At 35.8% G+C, this 27,453-nt stretch overlaps 1 protein-coding gene across 1 annotated transcript in view; it reads left to right on the forward strand.

Moving 5' to 3' along the window:
- KCNMA1 (potassium calcium-activated channel subfamily M alpha 1) overlaps nt 1-27,453 on the forward strand; it is a 202,435-nt gene that overhangs the window by 149,119 nt on the left and 25,863 nt on the right. The window contains exons 20-22 of the mRNA XM_026044145.1: nt 7,800-7,923; nt 10,153-10,377; nt 13,672-13,864. Of these exons, the coding sequence (XP_025899930.1) occupies nt 7,800-7,923; nt 10,153-10,377; nt 13,672-13,864 (542 nt within the window). The remainder of the gene's footprint in view (nt 1-7,799; nt 7,924-10,152; nt 10,378-13,671; nt 13,865-27,453) is intronic.

A 27,453-nucleotide genomic window follows, 5' to 3' on the forward strand; every position in this document is an offset into this window, starting at 1 on the left:
TCACTAATTTAACCAAATCCTTCATCACATCAAATGACATCAACAGAATCACTGTGATATAACCCTGGAAGAACCTAGTGGTCAGACAGGGACTAGTATTCTAATTGCAACTCTAGCTGTAAATGCAAATTAACTGAAAAATACTGGGCCACTCTACATTGTGATGACTGCTCTCTGTCTGATTTACATGAACAGACTCATTAAAGTCACAAGAGCATATGCCTTCTTCAAATGTAGCTAAAACTCCAACAAGGMAGACAAAAATGGACACTTCTCCATTGGGAATGTGAACACAGATCCCTATTGGATAAGGAGAAAATCGTGAGTGGGAAATGAAAGGAGAAAAAACAGTATGAGTAACAGAATAACAGTCAGATACGGAATATCAGATTTCCTTCTTCATAAGGCATAGACGGAAAAGCAGAACCATTTGATGTCTCTTACAGCATGAAGTGATAAAAAATCCCCTGTTCGTTCTCTCAGTCACAGTTTTTAATGTATGTTATCAATGGACAACCAAGTTAAATATGAGGAGGGTCTATCATACAGAGTATTAATGACAATAGTTTTTTTTTTTTTTTTTAATGTATCATTTTGGATTCTAGAGTGAGCAGTAAAAAGTCCTGGATTTAAAACAGAAAAGCGACTTAAAAGGACTTTTACTGGGGTCTGAATCCTCGCTAACTGCTTTGGTAGCAGATACTGCACAAGTGGAATACACCGAGTTGAAGGAAATGTCAACTCGGCTGAGTCAAACTACCTCTTAATGCAAGAACAAATAGCATATGACAGGGCCCAAGGGGCCTGAAGAGCAAATAAATAGTTTGTCCCTGTCCACTCTGAAGGTAGTGGTGTAGTTGACATAGGCCTCTAGACAAGTAGCATACTCAGCAAAGGGTCATTATCATTAATGTCCCTGATCACATAAGAATCAGAGCCATCAGAGGATGCTGAGTTTTCAGTTTGTTGCCAAAGAGAATTTCATAAGCCTGAGGATTTTTCTTGATCAAGGATCCAAAATAATTCCCAACCAAATCGTAAAACTTGCTCCAAGACTGTCAAAACCCAGCAATACTTCAGAAAAAAAAGTCAGCTTTTCAGCACACTTTTCTGGAAACCTAATAAGAACCTTTAGAAAAAGGAAAGAGAAAACCTCTTACCTGTTTTTCTGAAGCTGGCTGTAGCACTTTATAAACGCTGGCTGTGTGCATCTACCTCCTCATGCCCTGCCCAGCCATACTCAGATGTACACACGCATTTTTGCTAGTGCCGCCCAGCAAGGGTTTGTATTGTCCAGGCCATTGTAATTGCACTTCCTTAACTTTGGAACAAAACAAGGAAGAGGAAAAAAAAGAAAAAAGAAAAAAGAAAAAAAAAAAAGATAATCGGTCTGTAGGGGTGAATTTTTCAGTTAAAAATGGTGAAGATTAATTTGACTATCTGTGACTCCCTAAAACCAGCTTTGAAGACAAGATCTCATGACCATAGTAATTATTTATATTTACATCTCTTAGCCTTGGAGATTTCTATAATTTATTCTAAACTTTTCATCACTTGTTAAGGATGTGCAAGGCAAACTTTATACAGTGCTATATTCTATGATAACTGAGCTGCAACAGAGCAGGTATTTAACAGCATAGCATCGCTTCATGGTATTGTTTTGCAAGTTCTCTACTACCAGTATGAGCAACAGGAGTATCTCGGTAATCACTATGGTACCTTAGACCTGCATTTAACACGGTTACAGAACGAAAAGCTTTTGAGTGATAAGAGCAGTCTAAGGTAGCCCTCTGACTGTTGCTGCCATTGATAGTGGTATTATAAACCATGGGAATAAGAACAATGTCCAATTTTTTTTTTTAAAGAGTACTGTGAAATTGTGGATAAATGTTCTTGAGATGAGAGAGCAGTTTCAGGAAGAAAAAGGACAGTTTGCCAGCAAAAAACAAAAACCAGCAAGCTTTTCTATAAAGTTCAGGGTAACAAAAAATGCACTCAGATCAAGGCAAAGAAAAGAAAAACTCTTTAACTTTAAACCAGGTGTAAAAAAAATAATGCATCCTTATAAACAGTGACTTAAAGAGAAGTAAGCCTGCAGCAGTGGTTGCTTTTATCACAAGGTATAAAGTCTACAGTTCATTAAAGTGCAAAAAAGCGCTCCTATATTTTATTGAACCCTTTAATTGCAGGTATATTTTTATAAATGAAAATATTTTTTTCTCATATTTTCTCTTTCAAAGATTGGTAGCTGTGTAGCTTGGGTAGATRTGAATGAGAAATATTAAATGCAGAAGATTCATTGGCTGCATGCCCTGCTCACCTTAATACCCTGCTCCCTTCTTAATTTGCTTATATAAAAGTCTAAAAATTAACTATTTTATTTCCTTTCTATAAAAGACAGCTCATACTCTAAGAGCATATTCTGAGCATGTCCTGAGGTATCAATGTAATTTAACTTTAATCAGCAAGCTCTTTAAAGTATGCAGCTGCGTATCAGCATCCTTAGTAGTCTTGATAAATTAACCTGGACTCTTTGGAAAGGCTTCTGCAGATTAAGAAAGAAACATCAACAATAYTTGGGGGAGAGAGGGAAAGGAGGAGTAATGGTTAGCATTCTTAGGAGTGATATTCAGGCAGAATTTATAATCCAACTGGTCAGCCAGTTGCCCGTAAGCTAGCATGGGATACCATCTACTAGCTGGGTATCAGCTAGATATTAGGTATTGTGCTTATTTGTAGATTTAGGACTTATATGAAAGTGTAAGCCTATAGCCAGTATTAGGATAGATTCTGCCTATGCCTATAAAAACATTTTTCAGTGAAACTCCAGATTTTCTTTCTCACCTTGTGCTAATTTTCCTTCTGCGATGCTTTTTTGCATCTGATGGCTGAATCCTTACAAATTTTGTCACCGATTAACCTGTGAAACTAAAGATCAGTAAGACAATGTCATTAGTGTAACACACCCAGGCAACTAATTCTCATTACAACTTAATGCCATCCACACAGACGGCAGAGGGTCACGGGGAATGGCTAATGGTAGCCGACAAATGTTGGGTGTATTAGTCACAAAACATTTGCTGAATTCCATCAGAATGTCGTGACAACCTTCACAGCTAGTCCCAGCGAGCTGCAGCAGGCACTGGAGTTGCCGGTGACAAGCCGTCACTCTATCTTGCTTGAGCTTTATAGCACCAGTCAAAGCAGTCAGGGAAGATTGAAGTGACAGAGGCCCACTGAGTAAATAGTGAAACATGCAGCACATCATGAAATATTCAGCCCGGGTGTAAAAGCTCTAAATGCTTTTTCAATTATTAGCACCTGCACTGGCTGCATACATCTAACACTAACCGCATGTTAATTGCCACAATTTGTTAGGGTAGTTGTAGGAGAAATTTGAAAGGGATGAGATGCTCTGCACTGAGTCTTCACTTCCAATCCTATTTTCTGCAAACTCGCTCCTTAGTCCTAAAACTAAATATGCACAAATGTGTGTACACACACAAAGACACAAAGCCCAGTAGGAAAACTCAAAATTACTGGCCCGCACACCAGGTGAGACCCTGAATCACATCAAGACACTGCATTACTGACAGGAGAMTGCTAACTGTCCTGTATGCAAGATCCAGATCTCGTATGGCTGCCTGAGGAAGGCATAAATGCAGTTTTTGCCCAGCAYAGAAAGAAATTATCCTGCTGCCAGGGTTGCTTCACCACTTATTTTATAAAAGGAAACATTTTGGGCACTTTGGTCAGCTGGGTTTCTACTGGTAATAYAGCACTCAGTCCCAGGCTTAAATTCTGGGGAGTTCTACAGCAGATCACTAAATAGGGTGTATTGCTGCAATGCACAGTCACATACGAGTGCTGTCAAAAGGATTGAAACAAATGACAAAGTCCAAGGAAATGCTGATGTGAGGTAGCCATTTAACCTTATTGGTTTTCCCAATTCTGTCCATTCCCAGCCATAACTTAGAAGTTTCAGAGTCAAAAATCTTATGTGAATGTGCTTGGAGTAATTGTAAATGTCTGCAAGGAAAGCAGTGCTCTTTAAAATGTAATGTTCATCTAAGTAGGTTTACTGGAAATGAGATTTATGGTTTTGCTTTAGGCTGTTATCTTCCAGGCAAGCTTTTTGGGTTTGTTGCAGTATCGTGGCATTTAGTGTCCTTCTCAAGTTTAATTGATCATAAGTGGCATTATATGTTCTTCAAGAAACTTAGAAAGATTGTGTTTCATCTTCTTTTTAAGTCATGCGTATGTAATATTTGCCATAAGAGCCAGAGAATCTATTTTTAACAGAATATTATGGATGAGGAAAATATATAACTTTAGAAATTTGAGAGTTCTTTTTTTCTTTTTTATTTGTTTGTTTGTTTCTCTCCTCCTCCATAGGTGTCATAGATACCTGTCTTTTGGTTGCTGGAGTGAGCAAATGATTTGATTATTGTGATGCGAAACAGCATCTCATTAAAGCAGATACTCTAGTTTTAATTGTTAGAAGGTGTTTTTTTCTCTTTCTTTAGTGTGAATTTTTCAAGCACTTTCTGCAAGCAGATGACTTTCCAGCCCTGGAGAACACAATAGCTGTGGCACTAATGCAGGCTTTTCCACAGTAACCTGCCAGTGTGACTCAAGCATAACTTGACAGGGCCATCTTCAAGGGTGAGGGGGGCAGTGAGGCTCTGTAAGCATTCAGACCATGATACAGCTGTAAGGACAACTACTGTAATGCTTTGTGTAATATGAATTTTAATGGGAACAGGGTGTCCAAACCCCTTAGGCAGATTTGACAGCATCGGCCTTTGTGTGTCTGTCTTAATTAATTTTTATTATTTGCCAAACAGGTTTAGATGATCGGATTAAAGAGACTGTATATGTCCAAAGTAGTAATACTATTTTATTAATTTATTATTTTATAACACAACCGTGTTTGTTAGAAAAACAAGTCCAGAAATCACTTCTGTTTGTAAGTATCTGCTAAATCCAAGGGCAAAGTCTTATCTTAGCAATAACAAGTCTCAACCTCTGTAGACATCTATAAGGATCRTTTTATTCAAGATGAGAAATCATTGATAAGAGAGAGATGAAAATAATAGTGTAGCCCAAAAGAGATGAATTTTAGAAAGTCAGTTATATTGAAAACCATGGATTATGAAATATAAAATGGCTAATCTTATCACATTTCCCTCTCAGGAATTAAAATGACCTATTGATTTTCAAATCTCAGGGTAGAAAAGAAATTAGAACTTAGTTTGTGGCATTTTAAAGATTTTTTTTTTAACATAGTGTTAAACTATGTTAAACTCCCTGATGAAGCGAAAGGGAAAAGAGACAATTCTTTCACACGCACATCTGATTTCTGAAAAGAAAGAGAGAAGTGAATATTTCATCAGTGAACTTTCCTTCTGTTTCAGTGATATGCAATGAAATGCTCACGGAGAACTGCCTTGTGCAACTTAAATAACAATAATAATAAATCTCTCAATAGGGACTCCTGAAGAGTCTTAAGCCTTTTGAAGAGACTTTTTATTTGAAAACTTACAGCTAGCATCCTATCAGAGATAACAGTATACTACTGAGGAGCAAATGCTTTGCATTGGACCTTAGGGAAACAAATGGCAAAACTTCAGAAACATCATCTTCCTGGTGTTTACACTATCCCAGCCTCCAAGAAATCACCTATTTCACCATTAATGACCTTTACAAAGCTTCATAGCTCATAGACAAATTACTAAACCCAAAACAATGAAAACAAAAAAAGCTAGGAACGGAGTAGTTAGGGATAAAGTACCACTCAGTGTTGACTGAACTTTAGTACAGCCTCCAAAGGGGTTGTGTCCTAGGGCCCAGACCTCACCGTACCAGATGCAACTACTACAAGCAAGGAATAGGCTATGAACAGTGTCATGCTTAGCTTTCTCRGCCAAAACCACTACTATTGCAGGTAACTGAACCGTAACATGTAGACTGCTAGAGTAGAAGAATGCAGAGTCTGGATGTTTTTCTAGAAATTAAAACAAATGAACAAGAAGTCCTCTTTGGTACTGCTTTTACACCAAGAAGTCCCTTCTGCCTCCCACAAAAGAGGGAGCAAGCACTATAGCTCCATTCTTGCCCCTGGAGCAGGGCCAGAAGCTCCTTGCAGTCCCCTCAAGACTCCTCTGATGCCAGCAGGTTGCTGGTGAAAGGCACTGAACTGAATCTCTGTTGAGTGAATGTGAAAACTAGGAAAGCTTTGCATTTCTCTTTCCAGGTGAGTTTGCCATGTAGTGCACTGCTTCTTATTAAAGTGTGAAAACCCTCAGGTTTACCTGGATTGCTGTATTAATAGTTTCTCAAGTCCTTTAAGCCCCTTTCTGTTGAGTTGAGCCCATGCGACTGAAATGAATGAGAAATTTCTATTGATTTCAGTGACTATGAAATGACACATAATTAATCACCCTAAAGGAACTACAGATTATACCATTTTTAGGCATGAAAGCAAAACATTTTTAAGCATGGTAACATAGCATACTATATTCAGAGTAAATTAATCTGTATCATATACAGTGAACAAAGTTTGCTTTCGTCAACTCTTCAAAAGAGAGGTTCAGGCCACATTCAGTTGGTTCATATACCTTAAAAGCAGGGAACTTGGAAGTTTTGAGAGTCCAACTAATATGTTTATTTCTTTAAAAGGCTTGTAAAAGCAAGTTGCTTTAAAATCTGGCGGCCTGCCACTGAATATTTAACATATACCTTCTTTGCAAGTATTTCCATCTTTGAAATGTTTTGATTCTGTATCAGTATATTTCTATGAGGATATTTCTAGGATTCATGAGAGAAACCTTGAGCTGAAATTGTGTAGTTTGGGGCCAGATGAAGGATTTTAAGATTGCTTTCCCCTTTGATTTGTAAACATAGTCCTCATTCCARTGATAGTGTATAATGCAGTCCTTACTAGTAATTGACAATATTGAAGCCACTTTTTTCCCTTAATGTTTATTTTTCAGCATATCTATTAAAGAACTATATGTTGCTCTTTGCTTAGGTAATTATATTGCTGGGAGAGTATGTTTACAAAAATTTTTTATTTCCTTCTCTTTTGAAGAGCCTACTGCTTTAAAATTTTGTTGGGAAAAAAAAAAAAAAAAGCTGAGAAGGTTACCACAGATACCGTTGTCAGAGAAAATGGACATTGTTGTTTAGTATTAAAATCATGTATTCCAGATGTGGGCATTTGTTAGTCAGTCTGCTCTAAAATGACATACTGCTGAATCTTTAAAGGGCTTCAGTTTGGGAAAGCAAAATATGATTGGGCAAATTGCTAAAATATTTAAAGTGCAGCCTGTTAAAGCTTTTACTGTGAAGAGCATCACGTCAGAAGTTGTATGTGGTAAAAGCAAATAATTGGCTTTCCATACTTATCCCAGTCAGTCAGCATGGGGCTCTGTTCCTATCCCTTCTACTTCATTGCAGATGCTAATAGCAACTCTTTGAAATTTATTTTGGAGGGGTGGGGCTGAAAAAAAAAATTGTGGACATGAAAGTGTCAGGAAGAGCTGTATAAAATCAAATGGTTATTGGTCTAGAAAGCTTATAAAAAATTTCCAAACTGCATCCAAAATATAAAAACTCCCTTTTAAAATTAGCTTTTATTTTAAAGGGGTTGCAGAGTAAGCATGTAAACATGATAAAGTGTAAATACATTTCATTTTTTACTTTTATCCCTCTTTGGACATAGCTCTTGGGATATCTTTCCATTCATAATTCATAATATTTTCCACTTATGTTGTCCTCAACTTGTTTTTCTGCAGGCATGACCCCTTGTTAATTCCTGGCAATGAACAGATTGACAACATGGATGCCAATGTGAAAAAATACGATTCCACAGGGATGTTTCATTGGTGTCCAGCCAAGGACATTGAAAAGGTCATTCTGGTAGGTATCGGTAATAAGCTGTGTTAGAATAGAGGTTTTTTGAACCATAGGACTGATGTCTAATGGGTTAATACACTCATATCTACTACCATTAAACACAACATACTGAAATTGGAAACACAGTATGGTGAAATTGAAGCTTCCATTTTGATTAGAGAAATATGATTGTATAAATCTGTCTGCCAAATACAACAATGTGAATTGGATCAAAATAGTCTATGTTTTGTTTTATAACTGGCAATAATATAATTTTGCATTTGCATAATTTATATCTTTTGAGAGTCAAGGCTGGAAGTGTWTAAGTGTCTATGTATCCTATTTGTCTCTTTACACAGGGTGATAATGCATTCTAAAATAGGCAAGTGTTGCTTTACATTACTTTTTATTTATGTGAATTTTACTCTCTCAAAATTTCTCTATTTCCAACATTTCAAGATATCCAAATAGGGCAGAGTAAGTAGTACTACTACTCTGCCCTTCTAGCATATTGCACTGGGCCTAATCTGCTTGTTTAACTGCAGAAGCCATAAAACTGACTCAAGTAATTAAAAATAATTAGAAGGCCTATCACAGAGCATTTTGCTCAGTGAGAGTGTGCCACTTGTGTTCATGTACTCATATCTAGGAGTAACAAGTAAGTAACTCCAGATCTCATGCACAAAACTGATGGTATTTGAAATGAACTCCCTGATGGAACTTCACTTTGTCGCACTTTATAAACCTTTTCCTGAGCCTGCTGTCTTAGATTTCCCTGCATTGTGGCATGGTGTAGCCAATAATGATGACAGCCCTGGTTTATTCTAACAATGAGGGGATAAAAGCCTGTTCCCACTTCTTCTCAAGGGTTTCTATAATAACCATGATGTTGCCTGGAATTGCAATATTGGTGTTTAAACAGTGGAGTTAGTCAACTGCAAGTTCTAGTGACTGAAGTGTGGGACAGGATGTGGGCTGGACAGCTTAAGTTAGTGTGCTTTAGTGTGCATTCAGCAGGCAAAAGGGAGCAGCTCTACATTCAKTGCCTAGTAAAAGACAGAGACAGAATCTGTCTTAATGCAAACATATTTTAGCAGATGATTTACAAATGACCTTTGCATGTTGTCCTTCTCTGAAAAGTGTTTCTCCAAAAATGACACTGTTCCTCATTTATGATCCCTTGATAATTCCATGTGAGTTTTTCCCCCTACGAGCCTGTGAATCTGTTAGTCTGGCTAGGTTTTTTTCTGYTTCATGCATCACCATCAATAAAAACATTGCTGGTAAAACACTTCCATACACCTGTTCAAGCTTACTGTCCACAATTTATGTCTACATTCATATTCATGCAAATTTAATGTCTTCCTTAGAGGCTGTACAAGTACAAATCAGTACATAATTTGAAGATAATGGGATTTTCCAGGTCATCGTCTAGCTGCTACTTGTTGATTATGTCTCAATTAGAAAAAAAAAAAAAAATTATTTCTCTGCCCAAGATTTGTTTTGGCTCTGCAAGATGGCAGGAGTACCAGATAGGGAGAACTCCTCTCCTTTTGGATGTTTGGGTGAAAATACACACTACATACAAATTAATGAGTTTGAAGAGCCATTTTTTTTACATACCTTTTTTTTTTTTTTTTTTTCATGTCCTGTTCTGTTTGTTGTAAAGTGTCAGTGTGCTGGACTCGTAGGCATGAGTCTACTCACATCTGCTAAAGCATTCACTCACATGTTCTGTTGTTTGAGGACCTAGGTCTACTTTCATGTTAGAGTTGTATGATGGTGAATTTGTACCTGTGCATGGGCCCTGTTGTGGCCATTGGGCACTCATGCTTTCCTTTTCATATTGGTCCTGAAAAGGCACTAGTAGTTCATCAGTTAAGGCACAATTTGACATCTYTTTCTATAATCCTTTTACTGACTAAATGCACAGTAGGACAAATTCAATTCTTAATTTCATAATGCTTCTATTGTAACTAGAGTTTTAATCCGTGTGTAGCAACATACAGARGACTGTGATTTGGGCTAGTACAATGTTTTCTTGCATGTTTAAGGGAACAAGAACTAAATTTTCTTCTGCTGAGCACATTTAATGAAGGATAAGTAAGCATAAAATTGAACAGCTATTTTTCCAACCGCTTCTTTGTGCATGAACAATATTGACACACATTTTTCTTGTTTTAAAACTCAAGAAGTAATTTGAACTTCCTTTTCTTTTATGCCTTCTCTTTCTTCTTGTTTTATTTTTTTTAGACTCGAAGTGAAGCAGCGATGACAGTTTTAAGTGGTCATGTAGTCGTCTGTATATTTGGGGATGTTAAATCTGCTTTGATTGGATTAAGAAATTTAGTGATGCCATTGCGAGCCAGCAACTTTCACTACCATGAACTCAAGCATATAGTGTTTGTGGGTTCACTTGAATACCTGAGAAGAGAATGGGAGACACTGCATAACTTCCCCAAGGTTTCAATCTTGCCTGTAAGTCCAAAGCTTTATTATTGATACTTTGTTGTTTAGGACACCAACTGGACAGATTCATATTGACTTTGATCTTAGGATTTTTTACTTTTGTCTAGTTATAGGCCCGAGGACTTAGCTTTTTCCCTTTACTGTGTCTATGAAAACGGAGCCCTGTGAGACCTTATTAGAAGATATTTGCTGCAGTGTTCAGTCCCTCGTCATCCTCATCGGATGAATTTCAGCTGCTATCAAATATATTAACTGTGTTCTCCATCGAACATTCACTGTAGTGCACCGCATGTAGCCAGTTCTGATGTGCTGATTTCCCTGACAGAATGACAGTAGTTATTTGTGACATTATTTATGTATTTATACCCATAAACCTTTGAAAAAAAAGTACTATTTTTCTATCTACATAATATCAATCTATATTTATAAAATTCCTGTAGGCTGGCCCAGTTTATAGGAAGATCACCACAGCATTTCAATTCAGAGTCTTTGCCATAATCTTTGTAAAAAGGAGTTGAGGAAGTTTGGTGGAGTTCTGACCTTTTTGAGATCAATGCTCCTATGGATTTTCTTGAGGACAGCCAATAAAACTGCAGTTCAGAGGTCCTACTTCTGTACTGCTGTGTACCRTTATGATTCCCCTATGCAACAGCTCAAAATGTAAATCATGAGCTTCAGTGCAAACAAAAGAACATCTACAAGTTAGTGATCTTAAATGTTTATAGCTGTAAACGATGCACAAAGATGCAAGAAGTAGAGAAATKAGTCTAAGGTACAATCATTAAAGCAGTGCTCTGTACTTTACTGTTTGGATTTTTTTTTTTATTAGAATGAACAACAAAAAATAGCAGCATAACAATTCTCAATAAATTCATTCCAGCAGTGTAAAATTAATATATCCATGATAGATATAACCCAAATGAAGAATCAAGTAAATAGCTGTAGAGTGGAAAGACAGTCTTTGCTTTCTCTTCAATCTAGGCTGTAGTTCTTTGTTACCAGACACACAATTTTACTGTAAACTCTTGGTTTTGCTCTACAAACTGATGTAACATAGTATCATAAGATATTCTGCTGTTACAAAAATGGTGTCCCTATCAAATTTTGTCAGCTAATATCCCCCTCTTTCTCCCAACTCTTTTAATATTTGTCATTTTGAAGGATAAAATTAAGGAATCAGAACTAAATTAGCAATCTTATTACAGAGTGAAGCAGAAGGGAATCCAGCTGCTGCCTTTGACATACCCAGTGTGATACATTATTCTAACATGTATTTCCAAGGTTTCTTAAGTTTAGGCATCAGGAAAATATCCACCAAGCTTATATTCCCCAATTATTTTGCCCCAAAATTTAGAGCAAATTTGGACTAAGTTCAAGTTAAACAGCCTAGTGACATCTTAATTAACAGATTAACGCAGCCTTAAAAATGTGGAATYTGTAAAGGAGTTACTGTATCTTACTGATAGTAATCAAGGGTGCCAAAGGCAATAAAGTTAAGACTCCGTTACTGCTTTTTTTTTCAGCTTGTCTGTTTCAAAATGGTCATATAAAGTTAAACGTGTCAGCACTATTCTGATCCAATTATACTAATATATAAGTCCATGGAAGTTACTGAGATCATCCTGGTAGAAATCATCTGTTAAGGAAGGCCAATCAAACTCTTTTCTACTTCTTTGTGCCTTTGTTCAGGAGGTAAAACTTGCTGCATATATCCGGTGATGATGTGGTTACAACTACATGTAAAAAAATAAATAAATAAAACAAAAAAGTTCTGATAAAAGAAAACCTTGGAAATTTCATATAAAGCCTTTGTGAAAGTATGTGTTTAAGCTGTTGAATAAACTCTTAAAAAGTAGGCAAATGCCAATTTTATATATCCTCAGGCAGCCTTAACTCTGTCCCTTTGCATAAAATCATTAAGAGTAAGTCTTTAATTAATTACATGATCACATATTATTTTTCCCCACAGGAATCTTGCTTCACTTGATGCACAGTGCAGACACGAAGGGCAGAATTAAGGTGGCAAGAATAATCATATGCCAACTTTTTAGTACTTTATAACTAAATTATATGCTTTGAATATATACTGTTTTCCATGAGGTTTAAGGCTTCAAACTACTAAAGATAATGAGTAGTAGTCAGATTGGTATCTGAAACTAAGTGGAAAATATTTCTCAATCATTGAATGCGAATTGAGYTCTGCTTTAGCTCTGTGCCTTTTAAATTAACTTCTGCATTGAATATTCTCAGTGGAGTTCAGGTAAGGTTCACCATGAGTGATCAAGAGGTGAATCATGTGGTCTTGACTTTGTTTTGTGAATGTGGTTGTGAGACAAGAGGATGTCTTCGTTTCCTCATTCCTTTCAGAGTCTTTGAGGACCAGCCTATGTGAGCTAGTAGAGAATCTAGTTTCCATGAAAACTATTTTTTTCCAGATTCTGTATCTGTGTCCTGTGACCTAGACTTAATATTTTGTATGTAGAGATATGAGCTGCTGAACATTACAGAGAAGTRTTGTCTTTAAACAAAACATGATAGGTGAAGTGTTGTGTGTTGGTTGTGTTAACTATGAAAAAAAGCACAGACTACCACAACATTTCATTTTATGTATTGCATTCTTGGTTTGGGCATTGCAGTGACAGGGAATATTACATGAATTCTGCCCGTTAAGCTAGAGTCTTGTTTCTGTTTGAAAGGGTTTAATCACACAACTTTGAAGATCAGTGTGTTTTCCTTGTGGAAGCACCAAAAGAATGCATTAGAAAGGATTAACTTTTTTTTTTTCTTTTTTGTATTGCTGCAGGTAGGACACACTTTAGAAAAATAGCTCTATCTTGATTGCATTTCAAATGTGTAAGACACATAATGCTTTTCTGTTTAAATCGTTATTTTTTTTGCCCAAGACCTTTGTGACTCTGTGTTAGATAAATAGACATTTAAAACACACCCCTTGTTATATTCAGACAGCCAGAGGTTGCCACATGATAGCACCTTAAATCAAGATAATTTTAAGTCGCAGATGAGATGTAGAATGCTGGCATTATTCCTATTTCTTGTTTGTTAGTAATAGCTTGACTGAGTATTGAGACTGAACCTAAAATGCTGCCATCAGCACCAACTACCCTTTAGATTAGCGCACATCTCCTATTCCCTGGCACATAGTTAGACCCGCTTAATGTCAGAGCATAAAAAAGATACTTGTTAAATAATTTCCCAAAGCTCCTTCTCAATCTTTAATTTGTTTTTCTTTTTTCCCTCTCTCTTTCTCCTCTCCCCCCCCCTCCTCCTTTCTCTGTGCCGAAGGGTACGCCATTAAGTCGGGCTGATTTAAGGGCTGTCAACATCAACCTCTGCGACATGTGCGTTATCCTGTCAGCCAATCAGAATAATATTGATGATGCTTCGCTGCAGGACAAGGAATGCATCTTGGCGTCACTCAACATCAAATCTATGCAGTTTGATGACAGCATTGGGGTCTTGCAGGCTAATTCCCAAGGTAAGGACTGCCCTATAATACTTCTCTGCAGTGCCTACAGGGGACAGGACCTGGCAGGAAGAATATCCCTCACTCAGTAATTCAAAGAGCCCTACATCAGCTTGCTTGACAGTTAAACCTGCTGATTGGTATGATGGCTTTTAAAGGGACCCTCACATAATTTTTCTGCTACATCACAAAGCACATCTCATGGAGGAAAACTGAATGAACCTGGAGATTTTTTTTTCTTCTTCTTCTTCTTTTTTTTTTATTTCTGATTTTCCTCAAAAAAAATAATTGCTTGCTCACACTGCCATGCCTTATGGCTTTCATATTGGTGTAGTCACTATTTCATACACGAAGATAATGCATATTGACTTTGTAGTACATGAAGCCTGTGTCTAACGAGGTTTCTTTTCTATGTAAAGCACATTGCGTCCACAGAGAAAAAGACCTAAGTATCACAGGATTAAAAAATAAAATATAAAGAACAAGAATTCTAAATTAGAGATCTTTACACTTCCTCTGCCTTCTTGCTCAAAAAGCTACTTATGGGTAACTCAAAGATGATTTCTTTCCTTAATTGGACATATATCCATCCCATTTAAAGACATTGAATGAAATCCTTCAATCTTTGCTGAGATGAAGGGACTGATTCACAGGTAGCCAAAGGCTATTTTACACCAACTGTGCCAGGGCAAAACAGCTGCAAAGTAGTCATAAGCACCCTGGCAAATACCATCAGTGTAAAACCAGTCATCTTTCCCTCCCTAAAGGGTTTACAGCTTATGCAGCAAGAGAAAGTCCTACCTTTAATAAACCTATTAAGTGTGCAGCAAATATTCCCTCTGTACTTAGCCTTGTTTTAAATACAGGTGTAAAAGAGTTTTGCTTTGGTATGCAGTTTCCCTGTAAGCTTGTCCTGGAGACAGTCTCAGTGAGGGTGTGAACAAAGATTAAGTTCAGTTCTTCCTTTTTGCACTGTAATGAGTAATTATAAACTATTAGACAAAAATCAGGGGTATTTTTGGGTATAACTTCTTGAATATGCAAAACTCTCTGTTAGATTGATTAATTAATTAAACTGTGGAATTTGATAGTGGAATTAAATTGTACCAGAATATTTGAAAAAGAAAATAATATTTTTCAAAATCTGATTGGATAGTTGTCTGGATAAGAAGTAGATTCAGAGTAAAGAGGAAGGAAATGATTTTCTCATCTCACACATGTTTGAATTTTCAACCCTRTTTGCCTGGCAGTGAGACAACCTGAAATAATTCAGACTTATTCCCTGAAAAACTGGAGAGAGATTAATTTGTTCACACAATAATTAGGAAATCCATTAGAGAARTGGAAAACATGCTTTTGAGTGCCTTGTTTGAGTGATTTAGACCTGAGGTTTGAAAATTTGTATTTCAGAACTAAATGTGCAGTTTCAGTGCTATGCTATTGGCTATTTTATGGTGGGCCTCTCTGTCACCTATCAGCCTACAATTAGAATCATCCAGTAATTTGATCTGTTTGTCTTTCTCACCCCTTTCCTGCTTTCCTTCCCGGTCTTGAGAAAGGGTAGTCTGCGAGAATGTTTCTTGTGCTATTGTACAGAGGTTAGTGGTAATTCCCACACTTGCAGTGCTCACATATAAAGAACCTGCCATTGTAAAGAGAGTTTMTTTATTGCTACAAATGTGAGAGATGCGCCCAAAGAGGCTGCAATAGATTCTGGCTGCTCTGTTTTATCTCTAGGAGTATGTTGGGTCTCAGGCTATCCTAAATGAGATGGAAAAATCTGATGATGTAGAAGTCTGGTTCAGCACATGAACCCCTATTGCTTTTCATCTTTCACTCTTAGACTCTGAGAGACTTGACCAGATGAAACCTGAGAAGCCTGGTCAGACCTCATAGATGACCTTGCTTTCGGTAGGAACACAGACTAGAGAACTTTTGAGGTCCCATCAAGCCTGAATTATTCTGTGGTGTTATGACTYTATAATATAAAGTTGGCTCTCACAGCAAGCTCTTATGGGTCAGGAAGTGTAGTCAGGTGTCATGGTCTAAACCCCTTTGAGCAATGTTTGATATCAGCCCTGTGGAGAAGCAGTGGGAAAATTGGTTAGTACACACAAAAGRGTTCTTGATTTCTTCAGGTAAATATCAATTTGCATGCAAGAAGCACRTTGGCTCTTCATGTTGAAGCAGGACATAACAAAAGGGAGATGACAAGCAGCCTGTTTTATTTTGCAGTGCAGACTAGGAGAGGTTATCCTGAAGCTGTTTACTCCAGAAAGTAGTCATCTTTCCAGCAAATTCTTTGCTTATGATGTCCACAGCTTATGAATTGGTTGCATTGCTTTCCATGCGGCAGACTATCTGGAAGGATTTTCAATACAATAATTAGGCTGTCAGAAGCAATTAGATCAATAGATGGCACAAACTTTACTGGAAATTATATCCAGTGTGACATTTTTGTCTATAAGATGCAGTTTTAAGGTACTGTATGYACAACTACAGTGACAATTATATAAACCTGGTGATTCAGTATCTGCTGGTCAACAAGCAGAATCATAGAGCCACCTTGAAGCTCCTTAGTAGCAATTAAGTACCTTTATTTTCAAAGTATGTTGTCACTTTATTTTTGCTTGAACATTTGTATTATTTAACACACTCACTTATCTTGGGCAAGCATTTCAATTCACATTAGCTGAAACAAGACTTTACTAGGCCAGTCTGAATTTTTCTAAATCTGAATTCTGAATTTAGATGTTCTTCACCTCCACACACCCTTGAAAGAGTACTCTGCTGTTTTTTTTTATATGACTCAATACTGATCATAGTTAATACTGACATTAGAAAATTTGGGTATACAGAAGAATGTCAGTTAACCTTTGACAGAGTATTGAAAAGAGAAGAAACAAAACAAAATGTGTGAACAGCCTGAGAAACATATGGCCTAAACTGCTAGATTTTTAGCCTGGGAATTAGCAGTGTAATTTTACCCTTGCTATTTAAGCAGCTTTTCCAGTATTGTCAAGTAATAATTTAGTGTAATTCTTTAGTAGGGTGGAATCTCATATGAAAACTTGATATGTAGTTTATGTTTATGCCTCTGAAAAAGAAAAAAAAATGATTATTTAATTGTTAGGTAACTGAATGCACAAGAATCACAAATTTTAACTCACTTGGGATTATTTTCACTTGAGTATTGGACAAAAGATGATATCGATACAAGAAGCGTGCCGTAAAAAGCAGGATGCGCTTTTATTTAAGCATCAAATATATCATAATCATTGTCGTAGTACTCAAGTTCATTTTCATCTCCCTTACTCTCTGTTGGAAGGAGGAAAGAAACACTCCAGACCTGGTGGGGATTTGTTCCCCTTTCCCCAAAGCTGTATTCTTTCTGCTCAGCCTTTCCCTGGCCAAAGTCACTGCCAGCTTTYGCCATATAAACACTAAGTATTAGGCAACCTCCTGCATCCATCCAATTCTGTCTTTACCAAACAGTGTGGTAGCGTTGCATTGACTACTGAATCTGAGCATCAAGGCCAAAGTATATCTCATTAAACCCATGGGAACTCTATAATTTCCTTAAGATGTCTCTTTGCCCACCTTCTCACAAAACGGCACATAAACTCAGTGAGATACCTTATTTGTGACAATGAGGTTCTGTTTTTATCTTACAGTTTGTCCCAAAGATGCTTACTGTTTTGTAGTCTTCCTGGAAAGGACTATCAAGACATACCTTTGTAATGGAAAAAAAGTCATTTTCAAGAACTGGGGAACTCTTTTCCTTGTCTTTTGATCCTTCCTTATTTTTTTCCCCTCAAATACAAAGTGAGATTAGTATATCATTACATATTCTTGAGAGATGGAGAAAGAATATTAAATCCATGTTAAGTATTTTTTGCTGCCAAGTCATAACATTTCTGCAAAGCCCCCTGGAAGGTTGAGTTTAGGAATGACTCTGCCTTGGCAGTGTGTTTGGAGAGTCAGTAATTCTTTTTTTTTTTTCATCTTGCTGACCCTTCTGTCCCTTCTTCTTCAAGCAGCATTTATTGACTACTTCCATACAGCTTTTCATGTTCCCTGTATTTTCTTTCAGTCTTACATTGTGGGAACTTTACTTGTTGTTTTACTCACCAGATGAATAGAAAATATTTTTCTTTAGTTGTAACTAAAACTGCTATTTGGCTTTATTCCCAAAAAGCAGAAAGACAATTATACTTAACTGTTTAGAGATTTATAAATACCATACCAGAGTAGCCTCTGGGTAGTAACTTTAGATATCTGAGTCAATAATTTTCTTTTATTGGTTAGTGATTTAGATCTTATTTTGAGTTCTATATAATAAGAGCAGTACATTTCATTAAAAACACTTACTAAACAATAAAAAGTGGTCTTATGGCTCCAAGCAGGTCTTAAGTACAGAAGGGGAGGCTGTATAGCAACATTTTTTTTCTATAGGCATTACAAGACAGATCACAGTAGAGCAGAGTAGATATATTTCAGCATAGTAACGATTGCAGCTGTTTTCTGAATGACTTCAACTTATGAGAATTTTCCCTAGGAACACTATTTCAACACATGAGAAGTCTTTTTAAGGCCTCCATTTACGGTTCTCGTAATAGATCCCCCAACAAGAAAGAATAAAGAGAAAAAAAATGAAGAGGGGAACTCTTGAGTAATACATCTCTCATACATCACAGGGGATTCTTCCAAGGAAAATCCTACAAAATCAAGTAAATATCTTGAAAATCTTACACACTGACTTTTTATTATAACACATTCTTCAACCTTAAATAACTTTGTACAAGTTTAGTTCAATTTAATTTCATTCCCTTAGTAATCACTTGTGGCTTCATTACCACCTTTTTTGTGTGTGCAGGCTTAAACTTTGTTTGAAGGGACAAAAACGGATATTAGTATTTCACAGACACTGAGTTTCATTAGATTTATTTCACAGTCTCTTGATACATTAATCTATAAATTAATATACCTTTGGCAGACCTAGTCTTCCAATCGGCTGAAAAAAAAATCATATTAACTCTAATTTTGGATTATTACATTGTATTTATGTGTAACATTTTTGTTTGCAATCCTACCAATCAATTATTCCTCATTGTTTTGTGTCTGAAATATTAGCAAAAGGGATAGGGTAACTGTAGTATTATCATGATTGGAGGTGAGAGAAAATTGTTTAACACGGAGAAGGCATAACTACTGCCTAAAATTGCTTGTCTAACAGAGGTTTTATGTCACTTTCCTAGATAAGTGTATTGCAGTGTTGTTAAATATGTTTGTTAAACATTCAAAAGAATATACTATGTTTCTGTTATAAGTATTCCTGAAGGAGGATTTCTTTGGTGAATGTCAAGTCTTCTCCGATTTTTAAGTCCTAAGTTAGAGTTACATTACATGAAAATGTAGAAACAGATAGTCTTACCTTCCAATATATAAAATCAAGCTCTATTTAAGTCAGATAAATCACTCCAGAGTTTAAGGAGTTACTTAACCTTCTTGGGAAAGCATATAAGTATTTTTGGAATATTAAAAATAGATATAATATTAAACATAGATAATTGAGTTGTTATGGCAAGCAGTGAAAGTGTTTGCATAGTTTGAGGTTGCAGCACTATATGTTGCCTGAGTTCTCCCTGTGTTTTTGCAAGCATCAGCAGGTATATATTTCTTTAGACAGATAAAAATAATCTCTCTAATGGGGTTTTCTACTTAGATGATTGGTTCTTGTTTAACCAAACAAACTTGGTAATGTTTGTTGGAGTTCTATTTTTTTTTCTTTCAAGACAAAGACTGACCTAAGTAATCCATTCAGTTGAAAATTGAAAAAAAAAAAAAAATCTTAAATCTCCCGTACATATTACACATCACCATTTGCTCACATATTCTCCCATTTTTGAATATCTGGACACTGTGAGTCAGGATTATCTGCTTGCGACATGCATGCAATGCCTTTTCTTGTTGAACCAGATGAAAGCTGGGTAGGTGAAAGCTGTTACTTGTTTTATGGTATCATATTAGGGCTTTAAATGGGATTAGGAGCCTGTTGTCATACACCTGATAAAAAGGCTGAAATAAAGCCTTTGTCCTGTCAAGTTTCCGATTTGATCGCTTTGCTTGTTCAAACGCTTCAGTTATGTGCATAAAGTTATACAAGTTAATAAAACTCTCTGACTTCAATAAAACATCTTGTATAAAGTTAGATCATGTGCAAGTCTTTGCAAGTTTGGGATCTAATCTAGGGAGGCTGAATGGAAGAGAAACATTTCATTTAACTTAGTTTCATGTATTATAAACCCCTACTTTGATAGGAATCACTCTTTTTTGTCAAACAGGATGTTAATTTTCCAGTCTGCACAAGGAACCCTTGGGAGAAAAATTTCCACCCAGCACCACTCTGTATTTCCTTCATTTTCCTCGCAGCTGCAGTCCAGGGTGGAACACTAGCTGCCACAACTGAAATATCAGTTTCCTGCATCTCCAAAAGTTTTCCTATGGAGATAGAATGAAATTGTAAAAAAAGATTTTCAGTTCTGTTGCTTATGGAATGGCTGGAGACGTATGTTTCAGGGATAGAATCTCCCYGAATCTGTGAAATGCTGTATAGTCCTAGCTCAAATTCCTTCAAACTTTCACAATTACTACATCCTCTTCTGCTTTCAAGAAACCTTTCGCTGCATCCAGAGAAAGATAAAACTGAACAAAGGAGGTAGATAATACAGTACATCAAGCATGTGATTTCACACTTAAACTATAAATATATTTAACTGTCCCAAGACTGTTATAAATTCACAGTGACTCTATTTTATTATTATTTGTTGTTCAACATCTTGAAAGCAAACCCCCTATTATGAAGGTGTACTTTTCGTGCATTTCTGATGCTGAGGAATAAAAAAAAAAAAAAAAAAAAAAAGCTCTCTTTTTATGAGCATTAATTATACACCAGGCAAGGAAGCAATTGCCTCTATGTTATGAAATATTAAATCAAAATGCTTCCTGTTCCCAGATGTCCCAGAGATAAATACAGCAGTATTTTGAAGCCCCACTTGGAGCTGTTTTGCCTGCAAATTTATAGTTTTGTCTCCATTTTCGGAAARCCCTGTTTTATGTGAAGTATAGCACTCCTGGTAGTTTTTAAGGAGCAAACTCCTCTAGAGTTGCCTATGTAGGCAACAACTCTTATGTAGATTGCACACAGGGGATCTGAAGTTGAAAGGCTCCTTTAAGATGACAAATGGGTTGAAAGTGTTATTGTCTTTGATTGCATGCTTTACATCATCTGTATGTAGGAGTAAGAGAGCTATACTTTATCTTTAGCCATTTTATAAATATTTAAGTCCTTATAGTTGCCTAAAGATATTAAAGCATATTTTACAGTAGTTGGAATATAAATATTATATATAGCACAAGATACCAAAGTAGTTTAATGAATTCATAATTTTCTGCTCACTTTTATTGGAATRTGTTTTATGTTCCAAAACTTCCATTTAAAGACTAAGAGACCATTCTGCTCCCTGACAAGATGTGAGCTAATACTGAATGTCGTCAAGGTTGCTTAAAACAATGATATGGAACTTCAATTAGCAGAAAGAAAGGAATCATGGACATCAGGATGTATAACTCTAATATCAGTGTTTTAACTATGAAAAAAAAAAAAAGATCTTTTTGAGTAAACTGTTGTTTAAGAAACTGGTAAGTGAAGTCTTTTGCTGCTTAGTCTCTGTATTTGCAAGAACTGTTTAATTGCAGAAGGAGATATAACTACATTCAATTATGCAATCATACAACACTAAATTTCTGAAAATMTGTGTCTCTAAAATAACCTATAAAGTCTTGTGATAGTGAATATGTGGTGAGAGCTGTATTTCATGATTCCATGAATCCAAAGGTGTGCTGAGGTCAGTTCTTAATCTTTCAAATTCTTGTCAAATATGACAATTTTCTCTTTAATATTTCAGAGTTTTTCTAGTCCCCAGCAGGAGTCCATGCTGGGTAATGCTTGCTAATTACCACCAACCAAAGTAGACACACAATACTGGTAAATTACCTGACCCTTTGCATTTTAATGAGACAACAAGGATTTCATGAATTGGTGTTGTTTCAGTGGTTAATGGTGTCAGCAGTGTTGTAATTGTAGGCTGAGGCACATTAGCTGAACAACCACATGTAGGAAGGGTTTCTCTCGACAGTTCCTTTGGAGAATAGAACAGGGTATTATCATTAAGCCTTTGTCATTTGCATGCTGCTAATCACTTACTTTATTATCTTGTGTATCCATTGCCTTTCTTTAATTGCTCTTTAAATTAAAATTAAAAATAGTTCCAATGCCCATGATAGTTGTGATAGCATCCTGATTATGAAGATAACTTCAAGAAAATGGAACATATAGATAATATATTACATGATTATGAGATAGTTTGAAAGTTATATACCATAGCAGGCAGCCTCATGAGCATAATTTTGTATCCTTCTTTGCTTCAATACATATTGTTTGTTTAATAAATTGTTATTTATATGCAAAAAGGATTTTTTTATAGGACACGCATGAAGTCAGAGATCTGTGTCACTGTTGRTTGTTAGTATGAAAGGCCGAAGAGACAGCAAAAAAAATCAGAAGTCATCACAATCCAAAGTCTCATTATGTTACAAATGAAATTAAGATTTTAGTTCTTTGCTGTTTCCAACTAAATCCTGCTCTGTGTAGATCCATTGCAGAAGAAGAGCTTCAAAATCTACTGTAGTGAGCTCTGGTATTACCCCTGAATTTTTACAATGTTAGGGTAAAAGTTTAGAATGGTGGAAAAGGTTTTTATCATTGATTTTGAAGTTTAATATGGTTAAGCTTTACAGAAGCCAAACTTTCCATGAGAGGAAATTTCTAAGGATTTTGCTTATTTCTAGTTACCAAGAACCTTTCCACATCTGCAGAGTTGAATGTGCAGGCTGAACTGGTGACTGCCTTAATTTGCAAATCAATACCTACTGTGTTCTTAGTACTTATGTTTTGTAGTGTTTTATTTTGTTTGTTTGTTTTTTAATATCTGATTAACTGTTTATTAATATATTAATATCTGATTAACTGTTTTTTAATATCTGATATCTGATAAAAGCTGAAACAGTAAATCCCTAAGTTTTGCAGATAAGGTGGTGGGATTTTTTATTGAAGAGGGAAGAAGAGAAAGCTTTGTTTCTGAGCAGTTATTTGTGACTTCTTTTTATTCAAGGGATCCAAGAGTGTTACGGTTATTGGGAGTTTATGTACAGAAGGTTGTATTTATGTGAAATTTCTGTGATGTCGTAGGGAATACCTGATCTTTTGCAAGCTACCCATAGACCTCTAATTTAAAGCCTATTGAAATATAATTGTGATTGGACCTTTCATATTGATTTGAGGGTTGGCTGTTTTTTGTAATTTTGTATTCAACTTTAAATCTCACGTAGCCTAATACTAATAAAAGAACATGATTATTGGTTACTAGTAAGAGTCAGAGTATATCGCCAGTTTAACAGCACGTATAGTGTTAGTTTACAGAGTTTTTGTTTAAATACACTGGCAGGATGGTATCACCAATGTGAGTGGATGTCTTCATAGCATTTCTTCTCAGTTTATGGCAGCCCACTTGTTCCGTGAGCTAGAGTGAGTCTCCAAGTGTAGACAAGGCTAGGCTAGAAATTTTTGTAAGAATTCCTCCTCCAAAAAAAAAAAAAAAAAAAAAGGAAGAGGTTTCACTGAATTCGGAACATGTTACAGGCACTGAAAAATCCTGTGAGGAATGTTTTTGTTGGTCTTTGAGGATGAATGGATTGGATTAATAAAGATACAATTATGTGGAATCTTATTAATAATTGGTATTTCAATCATAATAAATATGAGATTGCTCAAAAACAGTTTTGCTATGAACAGATTTAACTTTAGAAATATATGCATCCTTTTGTTTAGAATATTAAGTAATATATTTTGGAATCAATAATTGTTGTAAATCCTTGATAGTTTGGAGTTGTTCCTCTTCTACTGTATGAAAAGATATCTTCCTACCACGTTACCTTTGAATTCTTCAGAAGTAAGTTCACCTGTAYAAAAGGTTCCCCGTTAGAAGTGGCTTTCTAATCTATCCTGGCTTGAAGTCAGTGTTTGACAGGCCTCTTAAATAATATTTTGGTGATCTCTCTCTTAGAAGACAAATATCAAAAAGACTTTTCCCTATAGCTTCAATTTAGCAACCTTGCTATTTCCAGTKGGTGCCTATGAAAACATATGAATCTCAGAGACACTGTTATATCCTCTTCAGTKTCATTACCTACCCCTTGGTACCAAATCTTCTTTAGAATCCACACAAAAAGTGTTATCCCCAAGACTGGGAAGGGATTTTGCCGTAGAGTATTCAAAAAGATTCCTTGAAGTTTAACATTCAYTAAGTTATTAACTACAGCTCAGAAGTCTTATTTACAACATTTTCTGAGGCAGAAATATGGCATGTAAAGCAAAGCTTCTCTTCCCAACTCTTGCTTGTTCTGTTTTGGCAGTACCTAACGTAACTTGACTAAGAGTAATTAAAATTGCAGGGTTTTTTTTTGTTTGCTTCCTGTTTTGTTTTTGTTTAATTTCATTATAAAATATTGATGAACTTAGAGGACCTAAAATTGATGAAAGGAAAGAAGTGTCCTTATCTGTCTCTGTCATCAAAGAGAAGTAGAGACCAAGTTGAAAATTAAYAGGATAATTAGCATGTGTTCATGGTGGGGATGGACTGGGGATACAGGTTGTCTCTTTTTCTCTTGCACACCAGAGAACGGGAGATATTGCAGTTTGTTGCTTAAGAAACCCTACCCTAATAAACCCTAGCTTTCTAAGAATTTGAGGACTCTCTTATTTTCACTTTTTTTTTTTAACCCATTAAGTCTTAGTTCAGTTCTTGAACAACTATGAACTAGCTATGAACTTGAACTAGCGTAAACTATGTTGGTCTGTATATATTCCTCAGTACCTCGTGCTTTCTACAAAATTCCACCTTATAGTTTGAATATTTTTTTCTTAGAATCGTATCAGATTACAAGAATATAGACTGAAGACTCTCAGAAGTATTAGAAATCCCTAGTTGAAAAGACAAATAATTCCACTGMCATTGATACTACTGAAATTCAAACAAGCAAGCAAACGATTTTCCTCAGTCCACTTACCTATCCAGTAAATCATAACGGGTAGGTAAGTTGATATGAGTTGTTTAAACGTTTATAGAGATTAAACTATTTTTAAACCCAACAGAAGCATTTAGATTCCTTGCTGGAAGCAGGGTTGTGCTGGGTGCTATGGCATATGTTTCATTGATAMCAATTTTCACTTTTTAAAGAATACAGCATTACCATTTATTTTTATCATTGTCTACTAGCTGGATCTCTATAGTCCAATGGTTATTTGATCCCATATAAATAAAATAAACGTGGAGCTGTTGTAGAGACATTTCTGCTGGTACTTTTCTAAATCTAAAAATATATTTGAACTCTATGAGACAAATAAAATCTGTATGGGTGTTAACATAAATTCTGATAAAATAATTAGAGCCATTCTATCATGATAATGGGCTCCTTTTCTACTTACTTTATATAATACTTTTATGTAACAGTTTAATGCTTTCTTACCTAAATAGTTGTCCATAACAGAGATTTTGAGTTTTCTTTGTTTGTTTCTTTTTTTATGAAGGGTTCTTGYAAAGACAGTTCTTAAGAGTACATAATTGTGCTGTTGGAGTGATGTCCTTTCCAAGTGTCTGAAAATACATCCTAATGCCTAAGGTGGTATTTCTTTATCCCCATCTCAAGTTGGACACCCTAATGTATTTGCAAGGTTCAGAGTAAATGGCAGTTCTGGAACGGGAGGGAATCAGTAAACTCTTTTTCTGATCAGGAGTGTTCTGTTTAAAGAAGCAAACCAATACTCTTTTGGGGATTCTCTCATGTTATGGTTTCTATAGAGAAATTGGTTTAGTTCATGTAATGCAGGTATGCATAGTTCAGAAAGACTAGGTAATCATTTTTTTATATATATATATACAAAATTATCTGCTAAGTAATCTTCAATAGAGGCATTAGTCTAGCACTTTATGTGTTACATAATGTAGTATTTGAGTGCACAGAGCATGAGTTTATTATTCTTTTCCATTCAGAGCATTCAGTTTGAATGTTTGAAACTCTGGTCAAAAATGTTGGGTTCATGAAGAATCTTTGTAGTTGTGTGCTGAGAGGCATGCCAAAAGGAAATATTCCATTATGCTTCTTTTTAAAAATAAATTCACACAAAAATATAAAATTCATGTTGCTTTACTCCGAGCATTTAATCAAGACTTGTAGCTTTTGAACTGCAAATTTGAACTGAACATACCTGGATGCGGTCACTTAACTTTGTGCTTTCATGACATTTTGTTCATTGAAAGGTTGTGAGAGGATGTGGTGAACTCTGACAGAATTGGCACATGAACAGAGTCAGCTCTCTAGTTGGCAGGCTGTGCCAAGAGTGGCTTTTTACTGTGTGGGTTACGACTAAGAAGAGATTCTGAATACCTGCAGATAGATTAGACTGAAGGAAATGTGCAGTACGCCCGTGGAGCACACCTGCCATTTAAATTTGAGGTGGTCTTGATCCGAATCCAACCTGTCTCCATGCTCAGCTCTGGGAGTCCAGTTCAGATTTCTTTGATAAAATGAGACCCTAGCTTATACATTCAAATCTTTTTGATCCTGGAGACAGCCTTGAACGTGGGAGTTTAGTTTTGACCCAGGCTATAGAGAACTTAATGACATTTTACTATAAGTTTCCAGCTCACTTCCAGCTTCAGTAATTTACGAGTCTGCTGGCACTATTTAGCCCACACAGACCATGAAGTAAACTGCAAGTAAGTTCAAGTTGATGGAAAAACAATATTGCTAGAACAGTGTGACAAATGCTGATGATCACAAAAATGTCTGTTTAAGTATTTTATATGACTCCATTTCCTCACTGCATACACCTGAAATTTTTGTAGAAGTTGCAAAGTAATTTTACTTAAAGATGTGGAATTTTCTTAACTTCATCTGCTAAAGAAATTGTTGGAATACATATTGCAAAAAATGACTGCTGTGGTTATTACTGTTGCTGCTCGGGGGAGCTATTCAGATGCCTCATTTATTGGAGCTTAATAGATTAAAAGTCCAAATTGAGTCTCATGATATAAACCTAATCAAATTCTAATCTACATAATTTTCCCATATGCAGCATTGGGAAATTTGTGTGATTTATGTTTCAGTAGTTGCCAATGATGTGTTGAGCAACATTGTTACTTTTATTTATCAAAATAATATCAAAATATTTTTATTAATTGCTTTCTGGTTTAAGCTTTTTCTTTTGCAATAAGGAAAATTTTACTTTATTTGATACAGTATAGGGTATAGTGATATAGCGTCTCAACTAGTATCACTGGCGTTGAGATTTCCATTTTATCAGTGCTTATTGAATACCTTTCTCTGTGTACTAGATAATGTAGCTTAATTTGATGACTTTAATTCAGCATGTTTATATGTTTTTATGTGAGGTCTAAATATTCAAAGTTCACCAATGATTA

The sequence above is a fragment of the Nothoprocta perdicaria genome, unplaced genomic scaffold (assembly GCF_003342845.1).
Source record: "Nothoprocta perdicaria isolate Ctin4 unplaced genomic scaffold, notPer1 scaffold_105, whole genome shotgun sequence".
Lineage (NCBI taxonomy): Eukaryota > Metazoa > Chordata > Aves > Tinamiformes > Tinamidae > Nothoprocta > Nothoprocta perdicaria.